At 41.9% G+C, this 24,170-nt stretch overlaps 1 protein-coding gene across 3 annotated transcripts in view; it reads left to right on the top strand.

Moving 5' to 3' along the window:
- Positions 1 to 16,452, top strand: part of Tns3 (tensin 3) — a 266,434-nt gene extending 249,982 nt beyond the window's left edge. For all 3 annotated transcript variants that reach the window (XM_071614592.1, XM_027938365.2, XM_071614583.1), the window contains exons 27-31: positions 457 to 534; positions 10,316 to 10,484; positions 11,937 to 12,005; positions 12,101 to 12,127; positions 13,586 to 16,452. In XM_071614592.1, coding sequence (XP_071470693.1) covers positions 457 to 534; positions 10,316 to 10,484; positions 11,937 to 12,005; positions 12,101 to 12,127; positions 13,586 to 13,730 — 488 coding nt within the window. In that variant the 3' untranslated portion in view covers positions 13,731 to 16,452. The remainder of the gene's footprint in view (positions 1 to 456; positions 535 to 10,315; positions 10,485 to 11,936; positions 12,006 to 12,100; positions 12,128 to 13,585) is intronic.
- Positions 16,453 to 24,170: the final 7,718 nt, after the last annotated feature.

The raw sequence follows: 24,170 nt of genomic DNA, 5'->3' as shown, positions 1-24,170 counted from the left end.
AGGCGATGAATGAAACATTCATCACCTTTATCATCAAACATTATCATCAAATATTATTATGGATATTTTAAAATAGCCATAATAAAATTTTTTTGAAAAATAACACCCACAGAATAACAGGCTGAATTGATTGTATTTCCCAGCTTTCTTAAGCAGTCTCATAAACTTTCACATAAAGATGTGACTTAGCTTTTGAAATTTAATTTTTCATATAAATTGTTTCAGAGATTAGAAGCAAATTTTGTTGGGCCATGTCTTCCCTAACTTTGTTTGGAATGTGATATTGCTTCTGTGGGCTGGATCATGGTCCTCAACAGAAATGCTCAGCTCTGGCTCTGGGAGACCATTGCGTGTCACCGTCTGGGAATCCTGTCACCAAATTGTATGACTTGGTCCTGAGGGCTCTTTGTTGGGGGAGCAGCACTCATTTCTATGTTTTGTCATCCTTTCTTGCAGATCCATTGGAGGAAATAGCAGAAAATTCTCCCCAGACAGCAGCCAACTCAGCCGCTGAGCTGTTGAAGCAGGGAGCAGGTGAGTGAATGCAGCTTCAATTTCCATGTGTCGTCTGGTTGTTGGGCGGAAAAGGAGTTTAGTTGCAGAACTTCCCTTTCCCTCTCATTATTCAGGTTTCCTTCTTCTCTGTGGGCTGTGAGGGAAGTTTCCTTTTATAGATCGTTGCACAGAGCTGGGTGGGGAACGGCTGTCAGAGACAGGGCCAGGCATCACAGGCTAGAAATATTGTTCTGACTCTAAACAAGACCAAATTCAGTAGAATAAATGTCAAGTCCTGTATTTTAGTTTAAGGGAAAATGTAGTAAGACAGGATGTGGGTAACCTGCTTTGCCAGCTGCAAATATAAAAATGTTCCAGAGATGTGACTCAACAATCACTCGACGTGAGTCAACAGTTGGACTCAGGCTTCCATGTGTCTGGTGGGAGACACCACCCAGAGCCAGCCCTCCACAGACCAGGCCACTTTGTTAAAGCATTTTTATTAATAGTTTTACTTTTTAGAGCAGTTACAGATTCACAGCAAAATTGCATGGAGAGTACAGAACTATCTCATGCAGATGCACGTCCTCCCACGTTACCAGCCTCCCCACCAGAGTAGTGCAGCTGTTAAAATTGATGAATATCAATACATTAGTAACTAAACTACAGTTAGAGTTCCTTCTTGGTGTTTTGCCTTATATGGATTTGGGAACATGGGTATGGCATGTATCCATCATATGTACATACAGATTACATACATACATATCATCACCTCCCTAAAATTCCACTCTGCTCTACCTCTTTATCCCTCCCTTCCCTCTCATCCCCACCAACCACTGATTATTATCCTGTCTCCATGGTTTTGCCTCTTCCAGAATGTCTTATAATTGGAATCATATAGTATGCAGCCTTTTCAGATTGGCTTCTTTCACTTAGTAATATGCATTTAAGTTTCCTCCATGTTTTTTCATGGTTTGATAGCTTATTTATTTCTAGCATGGAGTAATATTTTGTTGTCTGGATGTACCACAGTTTATGTCTCTGTTTACCTACTGAAGAACATCTGGGTTGCTTCCAAGTTTTGCCAATTATGAATAAATCTTTTAATAAACATCTACATTTGGGATTTTGTGTAGATATAAGTTTCCATCTTCATACCAAGGAGTATGATTGCTGGATCATATGACAAGAATATGTTCAATTTTGCAAGAAACTGAAAAACTGTCTTCCAGCATGGCTGGACCATTTTGCATTCACAGCAGCAATGAATGAGAGTTCTCATTCCACATCCTCACCAACCTTGGCTGGTGTCAGTGTTCAGGATCATGGTTATTCTAATAGATATGTATTGATATCCCATTTAAACCTATACTTCCCCGACGTTGTAGAGCATTTTTTCGCTTGCTCTTTTGTAATCTGCAAAATGATTTTCTTTGGTGTAGTATCTTTTAATTTTCTTTTGGTTCATTTTTAATTGGGTTGTTTCTTATTATTGAATTTTGAGTTCATTGTATGTTTTAGATAACAATCCTTAATCAGATTTGTGTTGCCCACATATTTTCTCTCAATCTGTGGCTTTTTAAAAAATTCTTTAGACAGCATCTCCTACAAAGCAAAATAGTTTTAACTTTTATAAAATTTAGTTTTTAGTGTCTTATCTAAAATGTCACCCTCAAACCCAAGTTAATCAAGTTCATCTAGATTTTTTTTTTTCTGTTATCTTCTAGGACTTTTATAATTTTGCATTTTTGGGGGGGTCTCTGATCTATTTTGAGTTAATTTTTGTGAAGAGTATAAGAAAGTCTACATCTAGGTATAGTTTTTTGGAGGGAGTGGGGTTTGGAATTGGATATTCAATTGTTCTCACATTATTTGTTGAAAAGACTATTTTCTCCACTGTGTTGTCTCTGCTCTTTGTCAAAGATTAGTTGATTATCTTTATATGGATCTATTTCTGGGCTTTATATTTTGTTTCATTGATTTTTGTCTTTTTTCCTACAATACCCTACTGTCTTGATTACTACAGTTTCATTAGAAGTCTTGAAGTTAGGTAGTATCAGTCCTCCAACTTTCCATCAATATTGTGTTTGTTATTCTGGATCTTTTGCCTTTCCATACAATCTTTAGAACCAGTTTGTTAATATCCACAAAATAACTTGCTTGGGATTTTGATTAGGATTGCATTATATCTACACAAAATTGGGAAGAACTGGCATCTTGACAGTGTTGTGAATGCCAATGCTTAAAGTTACATTATATCTCCATTATTTAGTTCTTTGATATCTTTCATCAGAGTTTGTAGTTTTTCTCATATAGATCTTATGTATAGTTTGTTAAATTTCTATAGAAGTAATTCTGAGGGTGTTCATATAAGTGATATTGGGTTTTCAATTTTACATTCTCCTTCCTTATCACTGGCGTTAGAAATGAATCAACTTTTGTATATTATCCTTGTATCCAGCCACCTTGTCGTAATTGCTTATTAGTACCAGGACAGGCCACTTTTGCAGCATTAGGTGCAGTTCTATTGGTTCTAGATTAAAAGGGTTGTGAACAAACCAGACAACATTTGGCAATCATAATTCCACAGAAGAGAAGGATGAACACAGCTAGAGAAGACATTGGGTCCTGCTCACTTTAAAACTGCTTGTTCCCCATTGGAAGTGTTTCATACTGTCTTTCATTTTACTGTCAGAAATGTTGGAGACGAAATTTGTGATTCTGGTGAAAGTTTGGACTAGAAATATTTCAATTTTGTGACACATTCCTATAAAATAATTTATAGCTATTATAACTCCATAATGAAGAAATATGTGGCTATTTTTCTTGTTTTTTTCCTCTGTACATGTTGTATTATTCTATCTAGTTTTTTCTATCTAGTTTTTTCCTACAAAATTTTATATTACTGTGCATATTGCCCAGCCAAAGTAAAATTACTTTCGTAATGTTCTTAGTGTCCTTAAAAGGTAAGTTCATACTGTCTCCTTAAAGGATAACTTATCTGTGACTTAAACATGTGACAGGAGCTAGTAAGTATGCTAGAACTTGAATTTCCAAAATGAAGAGTGTTAACTGTGCTATTTCCTGAGCTCAAGCCTGGCTCTGCCACTCAGAATATTGATCTCTGATAAATCACTTAGCTGTGTAGAACTGAGGTTTACATCTGATAAATGGTAACAGTAATCTGTGCCCACACGGGGATTGCAAAGAACAAATGAATAAAAGTTGAGAAATGCCTTGGAAGTTATTCTTCTGGCCTAAGAGGAATATCCTTTCCTAGGCCACCAGCCTGATCCTCTCCTTTGAGAGAGTGGATACCCCTTGTAGCATGGCTCAGCTGGGAGGCTGTGGAAGGCACTGGAAAGGAGCTCAGAGCCCCCAAGTTTGTTTTAGGTGATTACTGGAGCCCTCCAAGGCTTATAATCTCCTTCTGTTAGAGTGTGAGCATAGTCTCATATCCCTGGTGACCAGGATATGGGAATTTGCTGACAGCCTCCCAAGTACAGGTTCATCCACACACCTCACCTAGAAGATAGGCCTGTGGAATCAAATCCATTCTGATTGATTTGTTCATTCAGATCCATCTTTTTAAAATGTATTTACAAATTTAAAAATATGTAATTACTGCAATTCGTACATCAAGAAAAATATCGAAGAAAGATCATGGCCACAGTCCCAAAGCATTTGCTCTGGCCCAGCTAGATAAGTGCCTCCCTCACAGGGCCTGTGTGGCTAGGGCCATCTCGTCCCATATCACTGACAGAGCACCTAAAGTAGTGGCCTGAGCTCCTGAGAAGTGGAGTCAGCCTGGGCATCTTGCTTCTGTCTCCAAGCTCCTCTGTGTCTTGAGGGACACAGCTCTGGTCTTTTGGTCCCACATAGTTAGCACCAAAGCACCTTTATCTCTGCATTCAGCTCTTTTTGTTTAATATTTTCTCATCACAAACAGCATTTCAGGTATCTCCTTGAGTTCCTTGTTATCTGGATGGGTCAATTAGCTAATAATAATAAATTACTATAGAAACCCTTATTTTTAGAGATCAAAACTTTCTCTCATACCATTTTTAAATACACTTTCTCATTTTTTTAAATAACATGTAATACATACCAATAACTTTGATCTTGTTATTTTATTTAAAGGGTGGGTGTTCTTAGAGATAAGACTTCATTTGGAATTTTCTTGTCTGACCTAATAATCTGAATTAAGCATTATATATGAGGCTTAAATTAATGACTGCTTTGAGTCCCTTTAAAAATCTCTGATTTCTCTAGCACTTGGATAGCTCTGAATTTCCATGCAGCTGCTGTGACAAAGAATCAAGATTGCACATTGAACCTCTGGGAGGTTCCATCTTTGCCTGGAGGAGTAGCTGTGGTTGTTTAGAAAAAGTCCAAAACAGCTATTGTATCCAGATTGTGGAACTAGGCCAGTGATTGGTGTCTCAGGCCTATAATCCTAGTGGCTTCAGAGATTGAGGCAGGAGTATCACAAGTTCAAAGCCAGCCTCAGCAAGTTAGCAAGGCTCTGAGCAATTCAGCAAGACATTGTTTCAGAAAGGGCTATGGAAGTGGTTCAGTGGTTAAGCACCCCTGGGTTCAATACCTGGTACAAAAAAAAAAAAAAAAAAAAAAGATTGTGGAACTATTTCAATCTCTGATCACTGCAAGTGTGTTTTGCTTCTGAATTTCATTTGTCATTCAGTTCACTCAGGATCCTGTCTCCTGGACCTAAAACGTCCTTTAAGACTCTCGTGTCCGTGTTCTTCATTGATTGAGCAAACCAAGACTCAAACATATTGGCAGAGTCACAATAATGGGAATAAACTTTTAGTCCCATTCAGTTTAATCCCTTTTTATTTGATACAAGGCCATCATGACTTTGTTCCAATCTCAAAACAATGTCTGATTGTGTTTTAAGCCTCAGCTCTTAATTGTTTCTTGTTGAGGAGAGGAATCTAGGATAATCCTGAAAAGAAAGGCGCTTTTACCAGACTTCTGATAGATTTCCTGTAAATATCGTGGTTATGTTTTTCAACTTAGCATTGTGTAAGTATAATTTCTTTGTAAAAGTCCTATGTGTTCTGTGTGTTCTTGAAGTTAAAAAGAGGGATATACATAAATGAAGGGTAACGTGAATTTCTCATAGACCTGTGACCCCATACGGCTGCTGAACATTGGGAAAATAGATCTGGTTATTATTCTCCCAACCAGAGACCATTCTTAACGCTAACCAAATTTGTTCATATTATCTCCCCTCCTACTTGGGATTGTGCCACATGTACGATTCTTTTTATATTCCTTCCAACTCTTTGCATAATGAACTTACTCATGGTTTTTACAAACATAGCGCTGGACTCATTTTTTAATGGCTATGTAATGGTCATCATGTAATTCAACTCTTTATGGTTGTCCATTTAGACTAATTTTTCAATATTATAAATAACACTAAGAAGACTTTAATTCTGCTTTCTTTTTTTTTTCTCTTTTCTGAATTCTGGATTGTTGCCTTAAGAGAAATTCCCAGAAATGATACTATGGGGTTATAATTTGTGGACCTGAGATGTTTTTCCATGTTATAAAGTTGCTTTCCCAGAATAATCTAGCAATTTGCATAGCTCCCCGCTGTGGGTCTGAAGGACACTTTCCTACTTAACATATCTTGAAACACAATGAGGCACAGTCATGCCAAATCTTGACCCCCTCACCAAGAGTACTTGTCAAGTGGACTTGGATGGTTCTGGTGTAAGCATGGTAGGAGGAGCACAGCTCTGACCCTGCAAGCCATCTATTATCTGCTGGAGAGAGTCAGGGCTTTGGGAGAGCTGGTATTGGCACCCTGGCATGTCCTTAGTAGAACTGCCTCCCTAAATGAACATTGAAAAGTGGCAGTGTTTCTTTCTCTGCTTTGAGGAATGACTACGTGGCTCCTTCCTTCCTTCAGAAGCCTTATATTCCTCAAATGCCACATTCCCACTAGACTCCAGTCAGTTGGACCACACCTACTCAAAAGCTCTCTGTGGTGCCTACAGGAGAGCACAGATCTCAGTAGTGGTAGCCCGTGATTCCATGTGAACTTAATTCTGGTTGTGCCAACTCTGGAATTTTCATAATAGTTAGATTTAAAATTCTTTCTCTTGCTTTTCCCATTCTTTTCTCTTTTATAGCTGCATGATCAGCATGATAACAATTAAAGGTAGAATATTCACTCTCCTAAAAATCTGTTTTCAATTTCCCAGGCTTCTTTCCAGCTTCTGTTCATAGCACATATGCTTTTCATTTTATTTTTCTAATCATAGTAAAGATAGTTTTTATTCTGTTTTTCCAATTACCTGCTAACCATTTTTCCAAGTTGCTATATAATTTTCATGATTACCATTTGCTGGTTGCTTAGTATTTCATTGAGGGGACTAATTTAAACCTCCTCTTATTTTTGTATGTAATCTGTTTACAGTTTCTCTCTCTGCAATGAATGTGTGGCACAAACCTCTTCCCCCATAGGTTAATTGTTTCATGTGGGTAATGGATATTTCCTTTCTGAATCTTTTCAGAAGTAGGACCTCTAGGTTCCTTGTCGCTTTCTGGATTCTCCTGATAATATTGTCAAATTGTCATCTACAGTATGAAGTAGAGGTTTCCAAATTCTCTATATGTCTCATATTTTACAAATGAGCTGTGAAATATAGCCTGTGTCCAGGGTGCACCAGCACTTCACAAATGCACCTGATTCATCAGAACTTTGTAAGCACAAAGCAGAGGCAATTATAATTTTAAGGACTTTTGCCAATGTGCTGTCTTTCTCAAGAGGACTGAGGCAAACCACTGAGGCTTGTAGTTCCCCTAGAATGTCTTCTTGCCTGGATACTATAAGATGAGTATACTGGTCAGCTCAGGCTGCTTTATCAAAGTACCACAGACTGGGTGGCTTATACACAGTGGAAATGTGTTTCTCATGGTTCTAGAATGTGGATATCCAGGATCAGAGGGCCAGCATGGTGGGGTGCTGGTGAATGCTTTTCCTGGCTTACTGAAAGCCTCACTGTGTCCTCAGATAGTGGAAAGAGAACCAGAAACCTCTCTGAGGTCTCTTTCATGAGCTGTACCCTCATGACCTAATCACCCCCCAAAGGTCCTACTTCCCCAAATCATCTTGAGAGTTGCGTTCAAAATGTGAAAATTTTAGAGACATAGATTTTTAATCCATTGCAACAAGTGGCAGTGCTGGCCAGCTGGATGGGGTGGAAATCATGGAAAAGAGCACTGTTTGCCATGGAAATCTTTGAGCTGAACTCAGCCAGACAGGGGAATGACGGATTTCTACCTGCCTCTCAGCGTCTCTGTACAGATGTGACAATGGCCTCCCGAAAGAATGCATCTGTCATCATGATAAAGACAAGGATTATCCTGGGGCCTGATCTGAGAATTCTGCACCACCAGGGGCCTCACAGTGTAACTGCCCAGTAATCCTCAGGAATATTATATGAAATTTCTTAGTGCAGGTCCCTATCCAATGCCTGGTACCTAATAGGTTCTCAGTAAACACTGGGGTCTGCCATGAAGATTGTGTCACAGCACGATCACAGTGACCTGCTCCTAGGGCCTGGGAGACTGCCCATGCTTCTTACTGTCTCTGTCCCTCAATTTCCTTATCTGTAAATTGGAGATAAGGATAGACTCTTCCTCTTAGAGCTGTGTGCGGGTTCCTATTAACATTAGGTGTTAGGTTGAGCTCAAAAGAGTGAAAACAATTGAAACATCTTTTTAAAATTTTGCTGTTGGGACAGTGCCATTTCAATAATTACAGGGGTGATTACTTTTTAATAAGAGTAAAAGCAAAGTTAACTTTTTATAGAAGAAAATTAATATCCCAGACAAAACCCCCATATTAAGTATAAATTCAGGAAGTCCTATTGTTTTTGTTTTGTTTGAGATGCTAGGAATAAACATAGGGCTTCATGCATGTCGGCCAAGCCCCCTACCACTGAGCTACACCCCCAGCCCTAGTCTTGTTTAAAAGCAATAAGAGTCACTTGTCTCAGTCTTTGAGACAGTTTGCTTCCTGGGGTTGAGGGTGGTCCTCTGGTATCTGCTGCCTTCCTCAAGACAGGGCCTTTCAAGGGTCTGTGAGGCTTCTTTCTGGACCCATTTCAAACTCTCACCACTCTTGGATAAAGGAAGGAGCTTCATTTTTCAGATTAGCTTGTTGATGTAAATCCCAGTCCCTGTTTTCCTTCCCTGTCGTGGTAACTGTGCGTGCTCACTGAAGTAGAGGTTTCCAAATTCTCTGTGTGTCTAAAACTTTACAAATGAACTATGAATTATGGCTGGTGCCTTAGAGAGAAGGAACAGGTGAGCAGCTGACATGTGGCCTGTGCTTTGACTCCCAGGGCATCTTCAGTGACTGCCACTCTCCCTGGCTCCCTTGTGGTCCTGTGTATCAGTGCACCTGCCAACAGGCATGGCCCCTGCTCATTCATTCCAAGGCAGAAAGAGGGCAGAGCTGCTCACTGAATACCTGGCCAAGAGGCAGCAGCTCAACTGAATGCTGACTGTTCATGTCAGCCGATGCATTGGTTTGGATCAGGGAGAAGCATTTTAGTTTTCTGTATAATGAAATTCTGTGGAGGCCTTTGAACTGGAACTTACTCACCCCTGTTCCCCAATCAGAAGCTAGCATACAGTAAGGAGGAAGATGAGCCAGGGCAGTTCTGCTTATATCCATCCATTTTCTATTGCAATAATAGAAAATATTCAGGAATGTTGAAACTGGGTAGTTTACAAAGGAAAGAGATTTAGTTTGGCTCATGGTTCTGGAGGCTGAAAGTCTAAGATCATGGAGGCAGCATTTCCTGAACCTCTGGTGAGGGCCTCATGCTATTTCAACTCATGGTGGAAGGCAGAAGTGCAATTGGGCATATGCAGAAGGGAAAGCAAGACAAAGCTGAGGAAGCAGACGTCAATTCTTTAGCACCCCCCTCTTCACGATGATGTTAACTTAACAGGCCAATCATCTTTGGCCACAGGAGTCCCTGGTTTTTCCTGAAGTAAGAGAGCTTCAGACAAAGCCTGAACATTGCCCCTTTGGCTCTGATTTCATCCACATTCCAAAGTCCCTTGTTAGCTTTTGCTCCAGCCACAGGGATACAAGCCAACAGGGAGTGCCAGAGTTGTCAAAGGCATATTTATTTCTAGTCATTTTTCTTCACCTCAGGGGAGATGGCCACAGAGAAGACCCCAAACCCTTCCCTAGCAGTGTAGAATGTTGGGACACAGGTGAAGCTGTACTCTAAGCTCATGGCAAATCATCCATTCTCTTAGCAGCCCCTTTTGAATACCCTTTCAACAATCTGGGGCAGAACAGTTATTTGGATTCCATAATACACGGTCCCCTTACTATGTTACCTGGAGGACCTCTGGGCTTCCTTTTCTCTGACTGTGCTGGGCTTTGATGTCCAATCTGCTATCCAAATCCCCATTGAGGCCAGAGAAGGTACTTCAAGGCCCCCTAGACACCAAGTTTAAATCTGCAACAGGGTGAATGGAGCATTCCTCCCTCCGACTGAGGGTGGCAAAGCTGGGCCGTGCTCTGGCAACTTGTTCATTCTCCATGTTGGCACTGAGGCAAGTGCATCTTTGGGTGGTTCACTGTTTACTCCTTCAGAATTGGAGTAAAGGACATTTGCTTTTAAATGGACCTAGCACAGGTCACATGTGCAAGTTGATCATAAATTCAACCTCTACATGTCAGCAACCACCAGTGTGTAAGTAGATCATATATCACCCTATAGTCACAGCTAACCTGCGTGCCTTTGGTGTCTTGCAGCCTGCAACGTGTGGTACTTGAACTCCGTGGAGATGGAGTCCCTCACTGGCCATCAGGCAGTTCAGAAGGCCCTGAGCATGACCCTGGTTCAGGAGCCACCCCCAGTGTCCACGGTAGTGCACTTCAAAGTGTCTGCCCAGGGCATCACCCTGACGGACAATCAGAGGAAGTGAGTACTGTGGGGGGAGAGTGGGAATGTCTAGGGATGGGGCTGCTGATCCCAGCTGGGAATGTAACCTCCCCCACCTCCCCCCTTGCTCTTTTCTGGTGTGAATGGTCATCCAGATAAAACCTAGTGTTCCTTGAGGTTATTGGTAATCCAACCTCTCCATAGGCTGTTGCCTGTCATTAAATAGGTCTTTAAATAGGTCTCAGGAACCTCACATAAATCATTAGTACCTGTCCTGAAAGTTGCACACTTAGGAATTAGTAAATTTAAAGAAGAAAGATATTTGGTGCTATGAATATTACCTATGAAACATTTGCAAATACAACAATTTTTTTTACTACATTACTTTAAAGATACCCTGAGGCTATGAACAGAATCCCCTGATTCTGGTGGTCATCTGGTTTCAGATGAGAGTATGATCTTGATACATATTGTTTGCTTTGGTGGAGTTTAAAGGACTCTGATCCAGGTTGTTACTATTGCTAATTAACACTGGAGTATATGTTTACTTCTCCAGGACCAGCAGGGAGTAGTCACAGGCTGGTCCTCCCACTGACCCTCCTTGAGATCTCTTACCCAAGGAGCCTTTGACCTCAGGATCAACAATATGTCAGATACAATTAACAAGGAGTTGGTTAAGAAATCAGCATTGTATGACCGAGTAGGAAGGCAGGTTATCAACTAAAAACACAACGAGATGGCAGGACCCCTTTCAACAGACACATGTACCCACAGGACACCTTGTAGACCAGCTCAAGCCCTCTGCCTATGATGCTGTCCTGGCAGGCCCCCACCCCCTGTAGTGCCTGCTCCAGGACCTGTCCCTCAAGCTGGATGATTTCTTCAGCTGCCCAAACTTCTTGGGAAATTGAAGATGGAAAAATTTCTTCCTATATCAAAGAACCTACCTCAGAATTGAGCCACTCAAATAAAAAATAGCACTGGGCAAGTACCCTGCAGGACTCAGCCCTTGAGAGATGAGCCAGTGCTCTAAGATCTCTTACCATATTGGGCGCCATCTTGAGAGGATGTGGACTGCTCTCACCATGCCTTCCCTCTTTACCAATGAGGAGACCAACGCTTGGAGATAGTTATGGTTTGCCCACAATCAGAAGAGGCTGGTGAGACCCAAGGTGATTTCCTGTGTCTATCTCACACCCCTCTAGTTCCTTAAGACTCCTTGATTAGATCCCCATTTCCATCAGCTGACAGTTTGACCTTATATGGTACTGCTGTTGGCTACTTCTGAGAATCATTCTGTTCACCTTAATATCCTCTGTTGATTGTTAATGTGCATACACTTCATTCCTCTTTCCAAATGACAAGTCTATCAATAGGTTTACCTCTCTATGATGTTCACATATGAGCAAATGGGAAAGTCTACCCAGCACAACACCCATCACCCTAAACCCCAGTAATGGGATTGGTTCTCTCTCTCCCACATGTCCACAGGCTCTTCTTCCGGAGGCATTACCCTGTGAACACAGTGATTTTCTGTGCCTTGGACCCACAAGACAGAAAGTAAGATATTTGCATTTTTATTAAGCAAGATGTGAACTTCATTTCACCATTTAATTTTAAAAATTAATGCAATTCTTTTCTCTTTAATTCATAAGGTGGATCAAAGATGGCCCTTCTTCCAAGTAAGTTGCCAGCATTTTCTTCCATTCTTTTTGTATTTGTAGTTGTTGAATTCTGTTCCACTTTCCAAAGAGGATTCCTCATGAGAAAATAACACAGTCATGTCAATGGGATCATTTGCTTTAAAAAGAAAAAAAAAAAAACAGGAAGAAAGGAAAAGTGTGGTCCTTATGGAGTAAAGGCTGGGTGCTGTTCACTGCCCTGCACCCCTGGCTGACTATTCTGGGATATATGCAGCCATATGTATTGCGCAGGCTCTTCAGCCATTTGAGGGCAGGAGTGTTGCAGTAGAGCTGAGGTCCTCTGAGCTAGAAGGCAGAGCTTTATGCTCAGCATACCAAAGGCAAGGGAGGAGTCTTCATCTCCCTATTGTTGGGCAGGGGCTTATTCCAAGCCCAGCATTACCTTAGAGGGACCACATCCTAACCTCCCACTCAGAGATGTAACAGCAACTCCCAGGTTGGCTTCCTCTGTGTAGTCTAAATTGAATGACCACAATTGTCTGACAATGGTCCTCCTTCCCTAAGATTCCTATTTCAGGTTCCTCATTAGTCTAGGGAGCTGATCAGTGATTTGGGCCTTTTCCAACCCCCTAGAGGGAGTGTATTCTGGGCAAACTCTGCCCTCCGACTGGCAGGTTAGCATGGGGCTTTCATCTGCTTGGAATTTTCGACTCCATCGGGGTTACTTGAGTGTCCTTGGCCAGTCCCTTCTGCGGTATGGAAACTGCTAAGTGGAAACAAAAAGTCCTTCATTTTTCCAAGAAAGAGAAGAAAGATCTTTGCTAGAGATTTAGATTTGGAGAATGGTTGTTATTGTGTTAAGTTTAGGACTCCTAAAAGCCTATTAAGATAATGGCTTCAATTCTTAGAAAAATAATTAGATGTGTGTTCTTTTTAAACAGCTTCCTGAACTGGGCATAGTTTGCAACCCGGGCTTGCGGGCTTGCGAGGCCTGAGAAAAGTTCTTGGAATATTTCCCCTCTGACCTGAGCCAGTGCAGGGGTGGGGGAGTCCAAGTCAGGGAAAGGCCTGGGGGCAGCTGGCATCATCTCAGGAGTCCCTGAGGCCCTGCTTCTCCTCTTGGGGTCTCCAGTCCTGCATGTTCAACTGAAGCTCAGGAATCTGCCTGGACATTGCCTGGAGGATTCCAGCCTTAAATGGGGAAGTCACTGTGGAATAAGTTGAGCCTCATCTTTGATTTAGGGCAAGGGGCTGTCACTCCCCTTTGGTCAACTCCAGCTCCTCCCTTTAGAGCAGAACTCCTTCATTTTACCTGCAGATCCATAAGTTTTACAGGTGAAAGTGTGTGGACAGGCACCTGGCCAGTGCCAAACATATGGTAGCTTTTCCATACGTTGCCACTAGCAGCCAGAGAAAGTGGAGGGTGGAGGCTTATCCACTTGCTTGTCCTCTGCAGGAGGCCAGAGGGCTGCTCTCACTTGGACTTTCCTTTTGCAGAGTCTTTGGCTTTGTGGCCCGGAAGCAGGGCAGTGCCACAGACAATGTATGCCACCTGTTTGCCGAGCACGACCCTGAGCAACCCGCCAGCGCCATCGTCAACTTTGTGTCAAAGGTCATGATTGGCTCCCCAAAGAAGATCTGAGATCCCTCCTAACCCAGACCCACTGGATGCCTCTCACAACCTTCAAGACAGCAGTGGGGTCAGGTGGGGCCCCCAGTTTGTACCAAACTGATAATCGTGGCATTTTAGGCCCAGGAGGGGAAAGAGATCTGCCGACTTTACCAAACAAGAACAAACAACGTCACCATGCATTGGCCTTCCCTGAGAGTAACTTCTCGTCCTACACATCTCTGTAACTGGGTACTTTTTGGGTGGAAAGAACTGGGCACAAGGCATGCCTACTGAGGGTCCAGAAGGTTCCCAGCATACCAGCATCTGTGAGAATGAGAAACACCCAGCTCGCTTGGCAGGAAGCTGAGTGATCACAGCACCCCGCCATCGGCAGAAGCACCCCTGCCCATGAATGCCCAAGGCCAGTGGTCTCCCTCACCATGGTCTTCCCACCACAGAGATGTTGACAAAACCCAGGAGGGAATGAATGTTTGACGAAGGTTCGCGTAGGTCAGATCCTTCCGGAACACGGCGGGGATGTGAAGGAGGCGAAGGAGGTGCGGGCTGTGAGGATGAGGGTGGTGAGGACCTTTTGGCATTGTGGAGAAGCAGGGGATGTCAGACCCCACCCGTATTGTGGTGACAACTCTACACTCTCGCTTACATATGGCGAGCAGGCCGGGGAGGACCCTGAAGGGAGAAATGAGAAAACAGAAATGAAAATGCCATTTCTATGTAATTTATATTTTACTTATGCCAAATTATTTATATAACAGTTTGCCATTGCTATACTGTACCAGTGTCAAATGCTGCAGCCGGCCAAGCTGTGACTTTTAGGAGACTCATCCTCCTATAAGACACACACCACAGGCCCCTCGCCCCTGAAGTAGAAGGTGAGCTGTGGACTCAGGGTGATGCCCTGAAGTCCCCCACATGTGGTGCTGCCAAAAGGTTGTTTTGCCTCATGCAGCCTTCACCTGTGCTTCCTGGGGGATGTGTCTTCCGATGGAGGATGAGCTCCTTTTTGATGGGGAAAGTCCAGGGTGGGGGTGGGAAACATTGGGGTCAATCTCAACATTCCCTATGTGGGCTTGATAGGGGGTCACCTTCAGGCCTGGGCTTCACTGTTGTCAACTCTTAGGATACTGCTCCTGGCAGCACCTTTGGATTCTTGGTGGATTCCTATGTGGCATGGCATGTGGGAACAGAAAGGAGAGAAAGCATGAATGCTAGTGCCTAGAGGCTGTTTTGGATGCCACTTAGCTGCATCCTCTTAGCCACCTAATCAGTTGTGACATTCCATGCTTAGATGTGTATTCCAGGGCAGTCAGCGACCAGAGGTTTGGAGAATGCCGATGACCCTGGCACTTCCCCAAAGCAAAAGATGGAGCTAGGCCACTTGGAGACAGAGCCTCCATCTGCCTTCCTCAGAATCCGGTGTGCCCTGCAGACACTCCAGTCATTTGCATTGTGTCACATTCTGAAATTCCCGTTCTTTTGCTTTTAAAAGTTCAGTCCTAGCTGGTAGGCCACACAGATACCACAGGCTACAGTTGTTAAACTGGGGTTTGGAAATGTGAATGGTGGATTCTCTGTTTTAAAGCGATGGGTAGAGGATGATGTAGCTACACGCAGAGTTGGAACCACCTGAATCATGATGGGCATCATTGTGTGTGTGTGTGTGTGTGTGTGTGTGTGAGAGAGAGAGAGAGAGAGAGAGAGAGCGCGCGCACAAGTAGACCCCTCCACTTTTAGCTCCTATCGATGCACCAGACACAAGTGCCTCTTTTCTGTGCCAAATGTTTGCCTTGGTCTTCAGAGACCTCCTTTCCAGATGCACACTAACGTGGCTATTAGAGATGATGTGCCAATGTTACCTGGAGGCTCTAGTGTCTTCAGTGGAGAGTTCCAATGTTTCATCTTTGCATCCACTGCAGGAATCTGGGGAGCTAAGGTTTGTGCTGTCCTAAAGAAGTTCCGTATCCTATGGTGGTTTATCCCCAGGTGTGACCAAAAAGGACAGAGGGAGATTAGAAATCAGAGCAGGACATTGTGCACTATTCAGAAGCATAACTTGTATCACAAAGATACTGGGGCCTCCTGCGAAGGTCCTCCTGGAGCACATTTAAGAAACCTTGCAAATCTTCTTTTTGAACTGACTGACCAGGTGTGCTTTTCACTCAAGATAAATGTGCTCAAGGGCATCAAGGAATTTGCTTCAAGCAAAGAGCTCCCTTGGAGGAACCACATGAAGCCAGTTTCCAGTCTCCTATGAGATGGTGCAACAGGTTTCTTTCTTCCTCATATGTGTTAAACAATGAAACGAGTCCCCATTCTCCCAGGCTGTACCGGGCACCCAGAAACACTAGACAAGGAGTATTCTCCAGTCATTTTGTTCCTGGGGCTCCAGTTGGGCACAGGCATACGGTCTTGGGAGTAAGTGCGGTGGGTTCACAATAGCGATGCCCAATACTTAGGATAACCAGGATCTTTAACCTACTCATTAAACAAGGTATTGTATTCCTCCAGTGTTAAGCTATAACCGTGTTAAAAGTCACACTGCATTTATCCTCAGTGTCAAAGACCTTGTAACGTCTCCTATCCGCCTTACCTGTTAGCGCGTATTTTTACTTTTCTGATATTGTAAAAAATATATATCCAGTATGTAAAAATGTTCTATAAATCCTTTGTATAGTCATTTTCTCTGCTCTTTAAATATCATCTCTATTCAGAGTATAATAAAAATTATGAACTTGGTAAGCCTTTGTGAGACAGGCATTTTGTGTGCCCCACAGTGTATGTTGTGTGTATGTGTGTGTATGCGTACGTACATGAGTGTGTGTATATATGATATATGTGTGGGGGGGTCTATCTCGGCATGTGTGTGCCTGTGTTTTTGTGGATTGATGGATTTAATTATAAGTGCACTTATGTTTTATTTTCAAGAATATATTTTAAGATCACTGCCCAAATACCTTCAAAAATTATATTTAAAGATCAAAGAAATTAATTACAACATGCAGTGATGATGATAGGTACTGATATGTGCTGATATTGCTATAATATCAGTGCCTACTTAGTGTCTGAATACTGAAAGTTGAAAGAGGTAGATACAGCCCAGACCTCAAGACTTCCTGCAGGGTTCTCCCCTCTCCAATCCTATGGAGGCTCCTCCCTCTCTGGGGAGAGAGGGTCATTATCAGTCCTGTTAGCTCTCTGCCCTCTCTGGCTACCCTTTCCCTCCTGCATCAAGGGACAGGACGCAGCTCTGCCCAGTAGCAGATGTGTTGGGCTCAGTTTGGTCATGGACAGATAATGATTTCAATTGGCTGCCACTCTCTCCAGCTTCATATTTCCTATCTTCATGTTTAGCTCAGAAGAATTTGACTCTTCATTGTGATGAGACACAGGAGATCATTTCATTGTCACTGCACTTAGATCAGGAAGGTGGGCTTGAAATGGTCCCAGTACTCAGAGCAGAAGGGACAGAAAACAGTGGCAGGTTAAATTTTGCCCAACAGGAGGCTCCTGATGGGTCCCTAAAGCCAGTAACTGCCTAGATCTGGAGCAGTGTCCTTGCAAGGCATGAGGTGGATAGGGCATGGATTTGGCAATCTACATACAGAATGTGATTTCTAAAAACGGTCAATATTCATCACAAAGGCAAGACTCATAGGGCACACACAAATCCCTAAGTCCACACAGGGTACTATTGGACCCAGCAGCTATGAGGCCTCAGCAGGACAGGGCACTGCCACATTCAGGGGGAGTGATGGGTTCATCTCCGACCACCTGGACCCAAGCCTCATCATCATTCTTGTTGCATAATGCTTACTATGGATCCTCCTGCTAGGGAATGTCGGATCTGCACCTTGGTCATGCCTTCTGTGCCCCATCCTAGAGGTTTGTGTGGCCTCTGAGGAGGTAGGATGAGATGCCCAATGGCCTTGGGGGAATCACATTAACCAGAGCAGGGGTCTGGGCAAGTACTAGAAAGGGACAATTTCATGACACAGAAATTGGTCTAACAAGAAAAATGAATGAATCACCAATGACATTAAAATTTCTGAGAAACCAGAGGCTATAGTGTGACACATGAACAGGGGCAATAGACAGGGAAAAATGTCGTCACCAAAAGTCTGTCACCGACCAAGTTGACTGAAATGGGGAGAGGGCAGCAAATGGGATCCCACCAGAACAACTGATCTTACTCATAGATCTAAGTCTCCATTTCCATTCCACAGACTCCAAGGTAGCTGAGGGAAGCCGAGGGAGATCCTATCACAGCCAGCACTTGACCCCACCAGGGAGAGGCAGGAGACTCCCCATAACAAATTCTGTGCCACGGAAACCTCTTCCAAGCTGTGTGTCTGAAACTCCCCTACCCTACTGACACCCTTTCTGCCCCGCAGGCTGCCCCAGCTGGGAGCCCAAAGGATACCAGATTAACTGAGCACATCCACAGCTCTTAAAAGCTCCGATGATTGAACTGTCATTGGGACCATATCATACAAAGCAGTCTAAACATAACTAGGACAACCACTTTCTAAAACTAAAAGATTCAAGTATGACTGACTCCTTATGAAATAGGTAAAATGTCTAGGATGCCATTGAAATTACCCATTATCAAAAAAAAAAAAAAGAAAGAAAGAAATGTACAGCATGAATTATAGACAATTGATACCAACATCAAGACAAATCTAATTCTGAATTTAACTGGCAAGGACTTTAAAATAGCTATCATAAAAATGTGTCGACAAATAGATACAAATTCTCTTGAAAATAAAAAAAAAAGAAAATCACAGGGGGAAAATGTAGAAGCTATGAAGAACAGAATGGAAATAACAGAACTAATAAATATAATAATAGAAATTAAAAATCTAACTGGATGTGTTCAGTAACAGAGTATAGGATCCGTGAACTGAATCAATAGAATCCACTCAATTTGTACAACAGAAAAAAAATTGACTTTCAAAAAAATGAATAGCCACAGGGACTTGTAAGATGGTAACAAAAGAGCCAACATTCATATTTTTGGAGTGCTAGAGGAGAAAAGAAGAAGATAGCTGCTAAAAAGCATTTGAGGAAATAATAGCTAAACATATTCTAAATTTGGCAAAAGACACATCTATAGATTCAAGAAGCCAAGTAAACGGCAAACAAGATCAATAACAAACAAAAAAATTCATTACAAGAAACATATTGAACTTCTGAAAGCAGAATACAAAGAATGAATCTTGAAAGCAGCCAGAGAGAAATGATGGATCACATATTGGAGCACACCATCTTGAATGGCAATGGGTTTCTCCTGTCACACTGCAGAAAGGCCTTTCTTTTTCTCTTTTCTTTTTTTTCTGTACTGGAGATTACACTCAGAGGCACTTACCACTGAGCTACATCTACAGCTCTTTTGTTTTATATCAAAACAGGGTCTTGCTAAGTTGCTGACGCTGATCTTGAACTTGCTCTCTTCCTGCCTCAACCTTTTAAATTGCTGGGATTACAGGCATGTGTCACTGCACGCAGCTGGCCTGAAGTTTTTAAAAGACTGAAAGAAAAGAAACATCAACTGTGAATTCTGTATTTACTGAAACTATCAATAATGGGAAAATATGGACTGGGGTTATGGCTCAGCAGTAGAGCATTTGCCTAGCATGTGCGAGGCCCTGGGTTCAAATCTCAGCTCCACATAAAAATAAATTAAAAAAAAAAAAAAAAGGTACTGTGTCCAACTACAACTAAAAAATAAATATTTTTAAAAATGGGAAAATACATTCTCAGGTGAAGAAATAAAAAGAAGGAATTGCTATCAAACCTACATTTAGATTGACAATAATGTTCTTAAGACAAATTATATGGTTTAAAGAGAGAGAGAGAGAGAGAGAGACAGAACCCTGAAGCATCAGGACATAAGAAAGAACAATGCTGAGCTGATGGGAATACAATCACTGTGGCTTGGATAAGAGGTGTCCCTCAAAAAGCCCATGTGATAGACAATGAAGGGGTGTTCAGATGTGAAGTGATTAGATTATGAGACCTGTAACCTAATCAGTGGACTAATCCATTTGAATGGATTACTGGGTGGTCACTGTGGGAAGATGGGGAATAACTGGAAGAAGAAGGTCATGGGGGTTTGCCCTTAGGGATTATACGTTGTCTCTGGTTCCTTGTTCTTTTACCCCTGGCTTTCAGGAGCTGAATAACTTCCCTCCACCCTACATTTCCTCCATGATGTTCTTCCTCACCTCAAGCCCAGATCCGTGAAGTTGACCAACTAAGGACTGAACCTTTGAAACCATGAGTTCAAAATAAAATTTTCTTCCTCTAAATTGTTCTTCTCAGGTATTTTGGCCACAGTGAAGAAAAGCTGAATAATACAACAATAGACTTCTTCTTTCCTCACAGGTTTTGAGATCTATATTTGATGACTGAAAGAGGAAATGACATCATCTGATACTCAAGACAATGATATTTGCTAGTGGGAAGGATAAAGGAACCTAAAAGGAAGTGAAATTTCCACATGTCAACCCAAGTAATAAAATGTTGACACCAATAGACAGTGACAAATCACATAACAAAAGATATATTCATTGCACTATATAAATCAAGATGGGGTCCTCAAAAATATTCTAAATGTTCTTGTCTACTCCAGGAACATGAAAGAATAGAAACAGAAAAACAAGAATGAAACAAAAAAATCAAAAAATGACAGACTTTAGCACTAAGTTATCAATAATTACTCTAAATGTAAATGGTCAAACTACATCAATGAATTGAGATTGGCAGAGTGGGGTAGAAGTGACCCAATTAGATGCAGTTTTCAAGAAAATTTAAATTTATTGAAACAGGTTGAAAATAAAAGCTATAACACAAATGGGACCATTAATCAAAAAAAAAAAAAAAAAGCAGAAGTCATTTATACTAGATAACTAGACGTTAGAGCAAGGAATATTACTGGAGTCAGAGTCAATGAGTGATATTATACAATGAAATAAAGGTCAATCCACTAGAAAGACATAAAGGTCCTGAATGTGTGCTCATCCAACAACAGAGCCTTAACAAATAAATTAAAATCTGATAGAGTTAAAAGGAGAAATAGACAAATCCACATTATAGTTAGGGAGTTCAGATTCTTCTCTCACCAACTAACAGAAAGAAGGATGCTATGGCTTGAATGTTTGTCCTCCCCCAAAATTCATGTGCTGAAACATACTTCACAATCTGATGGTGTTAAAGAGGTGAGGGCTTTGGGAAGCCGTTAGGTCATAAAGATGGAGCCCTCATGACTGGGATTAGTGCCCTTATTAAATAAGCCCAAGCAAGCATCTTTGCACTTTTCACAATGTGAGGAAATAGCTAGAAGGCACCAGTATGAGTAATGGGACCTCAGCCGATAATCTCCTGGTGCCTTGATCTTAGACATCTCAGTCTCCAGAACTGTGACAAAGATGTTGCCATTATGTTTTCCTTTTTACATAAGCCACCCATTCCATGACACATTGGGAGTATTGAATATAAAAATGATTTAAAAAGTGGAAGTGGCTTCGGAACTGGATAAGGTACAGAGGCTTCAAAAATTTGAAGTGTCTGTAAGCAAAAGCCTATTTCTGTTCACAGACCACTTTAGATGATTCTGAGGAAGGCACGGAAGGAGAGGATGGCCCTAGAAGAAGCCTTAGTCTTAGACAATACCGAAGTGGTTGGGAAAAGATACGAAAGGCCATTCTGATGAGGTCCCAGATGGAAATGAGAAATGTATTCAAATTGGAGGAATGGCAACCCTTTTTACAAGGTAGCAAAGAGCTAGCTTGAATTGGGCTTATGTCCTGGTACTTTGTGGCAGCTGGAACTTGAGAGGGATGAAGTTGGATCTTAGGCTGAGGAAATATTTAAGCCAATGTTGAAGGAGCAGCATGGCCTCTCATGATTGCTTATAGTAAAATTAAAGAAAAAAAAGAGAAATAATTTAAAGTTGGAATCTTTAAATCAAAGGGAAGCAGAACTATATGCAGAAAAATGAGAGATGGTGTTTAGGAGTGAGCACCAATGGTGTGGTCAAGTGATCATTTAATAAGGTTATTATGGATCAGCAGAAGCGCCAGGTGTTGCTCATCAAGGCAGTGAATGAATAACCTGAAGGCATTCTGGAAATATCAGTGCTGCCTCTTCCCATCATAAGCTGGGTTTCCATGCCTGGGAACAGAACCATGTCAAAAGAGGGGTCTTGGGTTCCCAGGGGATATCGCCCTCATAGCCCAGCCTCCACTCTTCACCTCCTGTTGCTGTGCTTCTCAGCTGAGGCACCTAGGCAGAGACCTGCCACAGGGATGGAGCCACCACAGGGCCTCCACTTGGTTGATGCTTTTCGGAGCTGTGAGGGTGGTGACCCTAGTGATTCTAGGCTGGAACTCCAGCTGGGGAGAGCCTCAGTAGTGAGACTCCAACCCATGAAAGATACCACATGGCTGTACTCAGCAAAGCCACAGGGCCAGGGCTGCCCAAGGCCCTGGGTGCTCAATCTTTCCCCTCTGTGTTCATAAGTGGGGATATCAAGTCAAAGAAGGTTATTCTCAAGAAATAAAATGCAGTGTTGCTTGCCCTGTTAGGTTTTGGACTTGGGAGTTGTTAGCCCTTTCTTCTTTCCTGTTTCTCTCCTTGAGAAAGGGAGTATCTATCCTGTGTCTATCCCACTGCTGTGTTTTGGAAGCATGTCGTTTGTTTGATTTCACAGGTTCACAGTTCACAGTTGGGAAGCAGTTGGCCCAAGGATATAAAGCCCATTTGAGTCTCATCCATTTCTGATTCAGATGAGACTCTAGACTTTCGAGTTAGTGTTACAGGGAATTAACTCTGGGCTATTGGGATGAAATGAATGTATTTTTGCATGCGAGAAGCACATGATTTGGGGGAGCCAGGGATAGAATGTCCTGGTTTGAATGTTTGTGTCCCTCTAAAATTAAGATGTTAAAACCTAAAACTAATTCGATGAAATTAAGAGGCTGGGTCTTTGGAAAGTCATTAGGTCATGAAAATGAGATCCTCAAGACAGGGATTAGTGTTCTTACAAGAAACCCATTTGCTCCTTCCACAATGTGAGGGTGCAGCTAGAAGCTGAAGTCTCTGAAGAATGGGCCTTTTTCAGACACCGAATGAGCTGTCACCTTGATATTGGATTTTCTGGAATCAAGAACTGTAGGGAAAAATGTTTGTTTTTTTTATAAGCCACTTAGTCTCTGATATTTTTGCTGTAGCATCCCAAGCAGAATAAGACAAACTACTAAGGGGAAAGTCAGAAAGGATATAACAAAAACAAAAACAACCAACAGATAGTGATGATGATGATGATGATGATGATGATGGTGGTGGTAATGATTTTGGTACTGGGGATTAAACCCCAAGTGCTTAATCACTGAGCCATATCCCCAGCCCTTTTGTATTTTTTATTTTGAGACAAGGTCTCACTAAATTGCTGAGGTCCTTGCTAAATTGCTAAGGCTGTCTAGAATTTGCAATCCTCCTACCTCAGACTTCCAAGCCTCTGGGATTACAGGCATGTACCATCACTCCCGGCAACCAACAGATTTTAATTGATATATAGAATGCCCCATACAATAGCAGAATCATGCATCTTTTTCAAGCATCTGTGGAAAATTCATCCAAATAGATTATACTTTGAGCCATAGAACAAATCTCCACAATTTAAAAATAGTTCATATCATACAGAGCATGTTCTTTGATTATAATGGAATCAAACTTGAAATCAACAACAAGAATGTCAAGAAAATTTCTAAACACATGGAAATGAAACAATATTCTTCAAAATAATCCATGGTCTAAAAGAGAAGTTTCAAGGGCTATTTTAAAAATACATATAGATAATGAATTCTATAGGAAATGACACAAATCAACATCCATGGGTTACAGCTAAAGCAGCAATGAGAGGGAAACTGATAGCACTAAAATGTTTATACTTGATTGAGAAAAGGTCTCAAATCAATAACAAGATGTGGCTTGGTTAGGGTTGGGGAGCAGTGAGGTTCCTTGTCTTCCCCTACCCTGTGCATCAATTTACCCAGTTCACAGTACACAACTGTGGTCCTTTGATGCTGTCTAGTGTCTCAAATGGCCTTAATATCTATAAGCACATGCAAGCACCTTTTAATGAGTCTCAGAAACACTGAGTGCTACTTTACAAGGAGTTGCTGAGAACTGGTGACTTAGGCACTATCATGTGTTGGGCAAGAAACAACACATGAAACTAAGTCAAAACCATAGGCCAAAAAAGTCAAACAAAAAGACTACTTGCTATATAATTTTATTTACATAAATATCACAACCAGGCAAAACTAACCTACAGCTGTAGAGGGGAGAGTGGAGGTCTTTGGGGAAGAAAAAGGAGAGAGACTTGGGAAGCACTGATGTTTTCCCATTTCTTCATTTGTATGTGTTCAATCTGTGAAAATTAACTGA

This window comes from Marmota flaviventris, chromosome 1 (assembly GCF_047511675.1).
Source record: "Marmota flaviventris isolate mMarFla1 chromosome 1, mMarFla1.hap1, whole genome shotgun sequence".
Classification (NCBI taxonomy): Eukaryota; Metazoa; Chordata; class Mammalia; order Rodentia; family Sciuridae; genus Marmota; species Marmota flaviventris.
The sequence above is the reverse complement of the archived record's forward strand: the minus strand, read 5'-3'. Positions and strand labels throughout refer to the sequence as shown.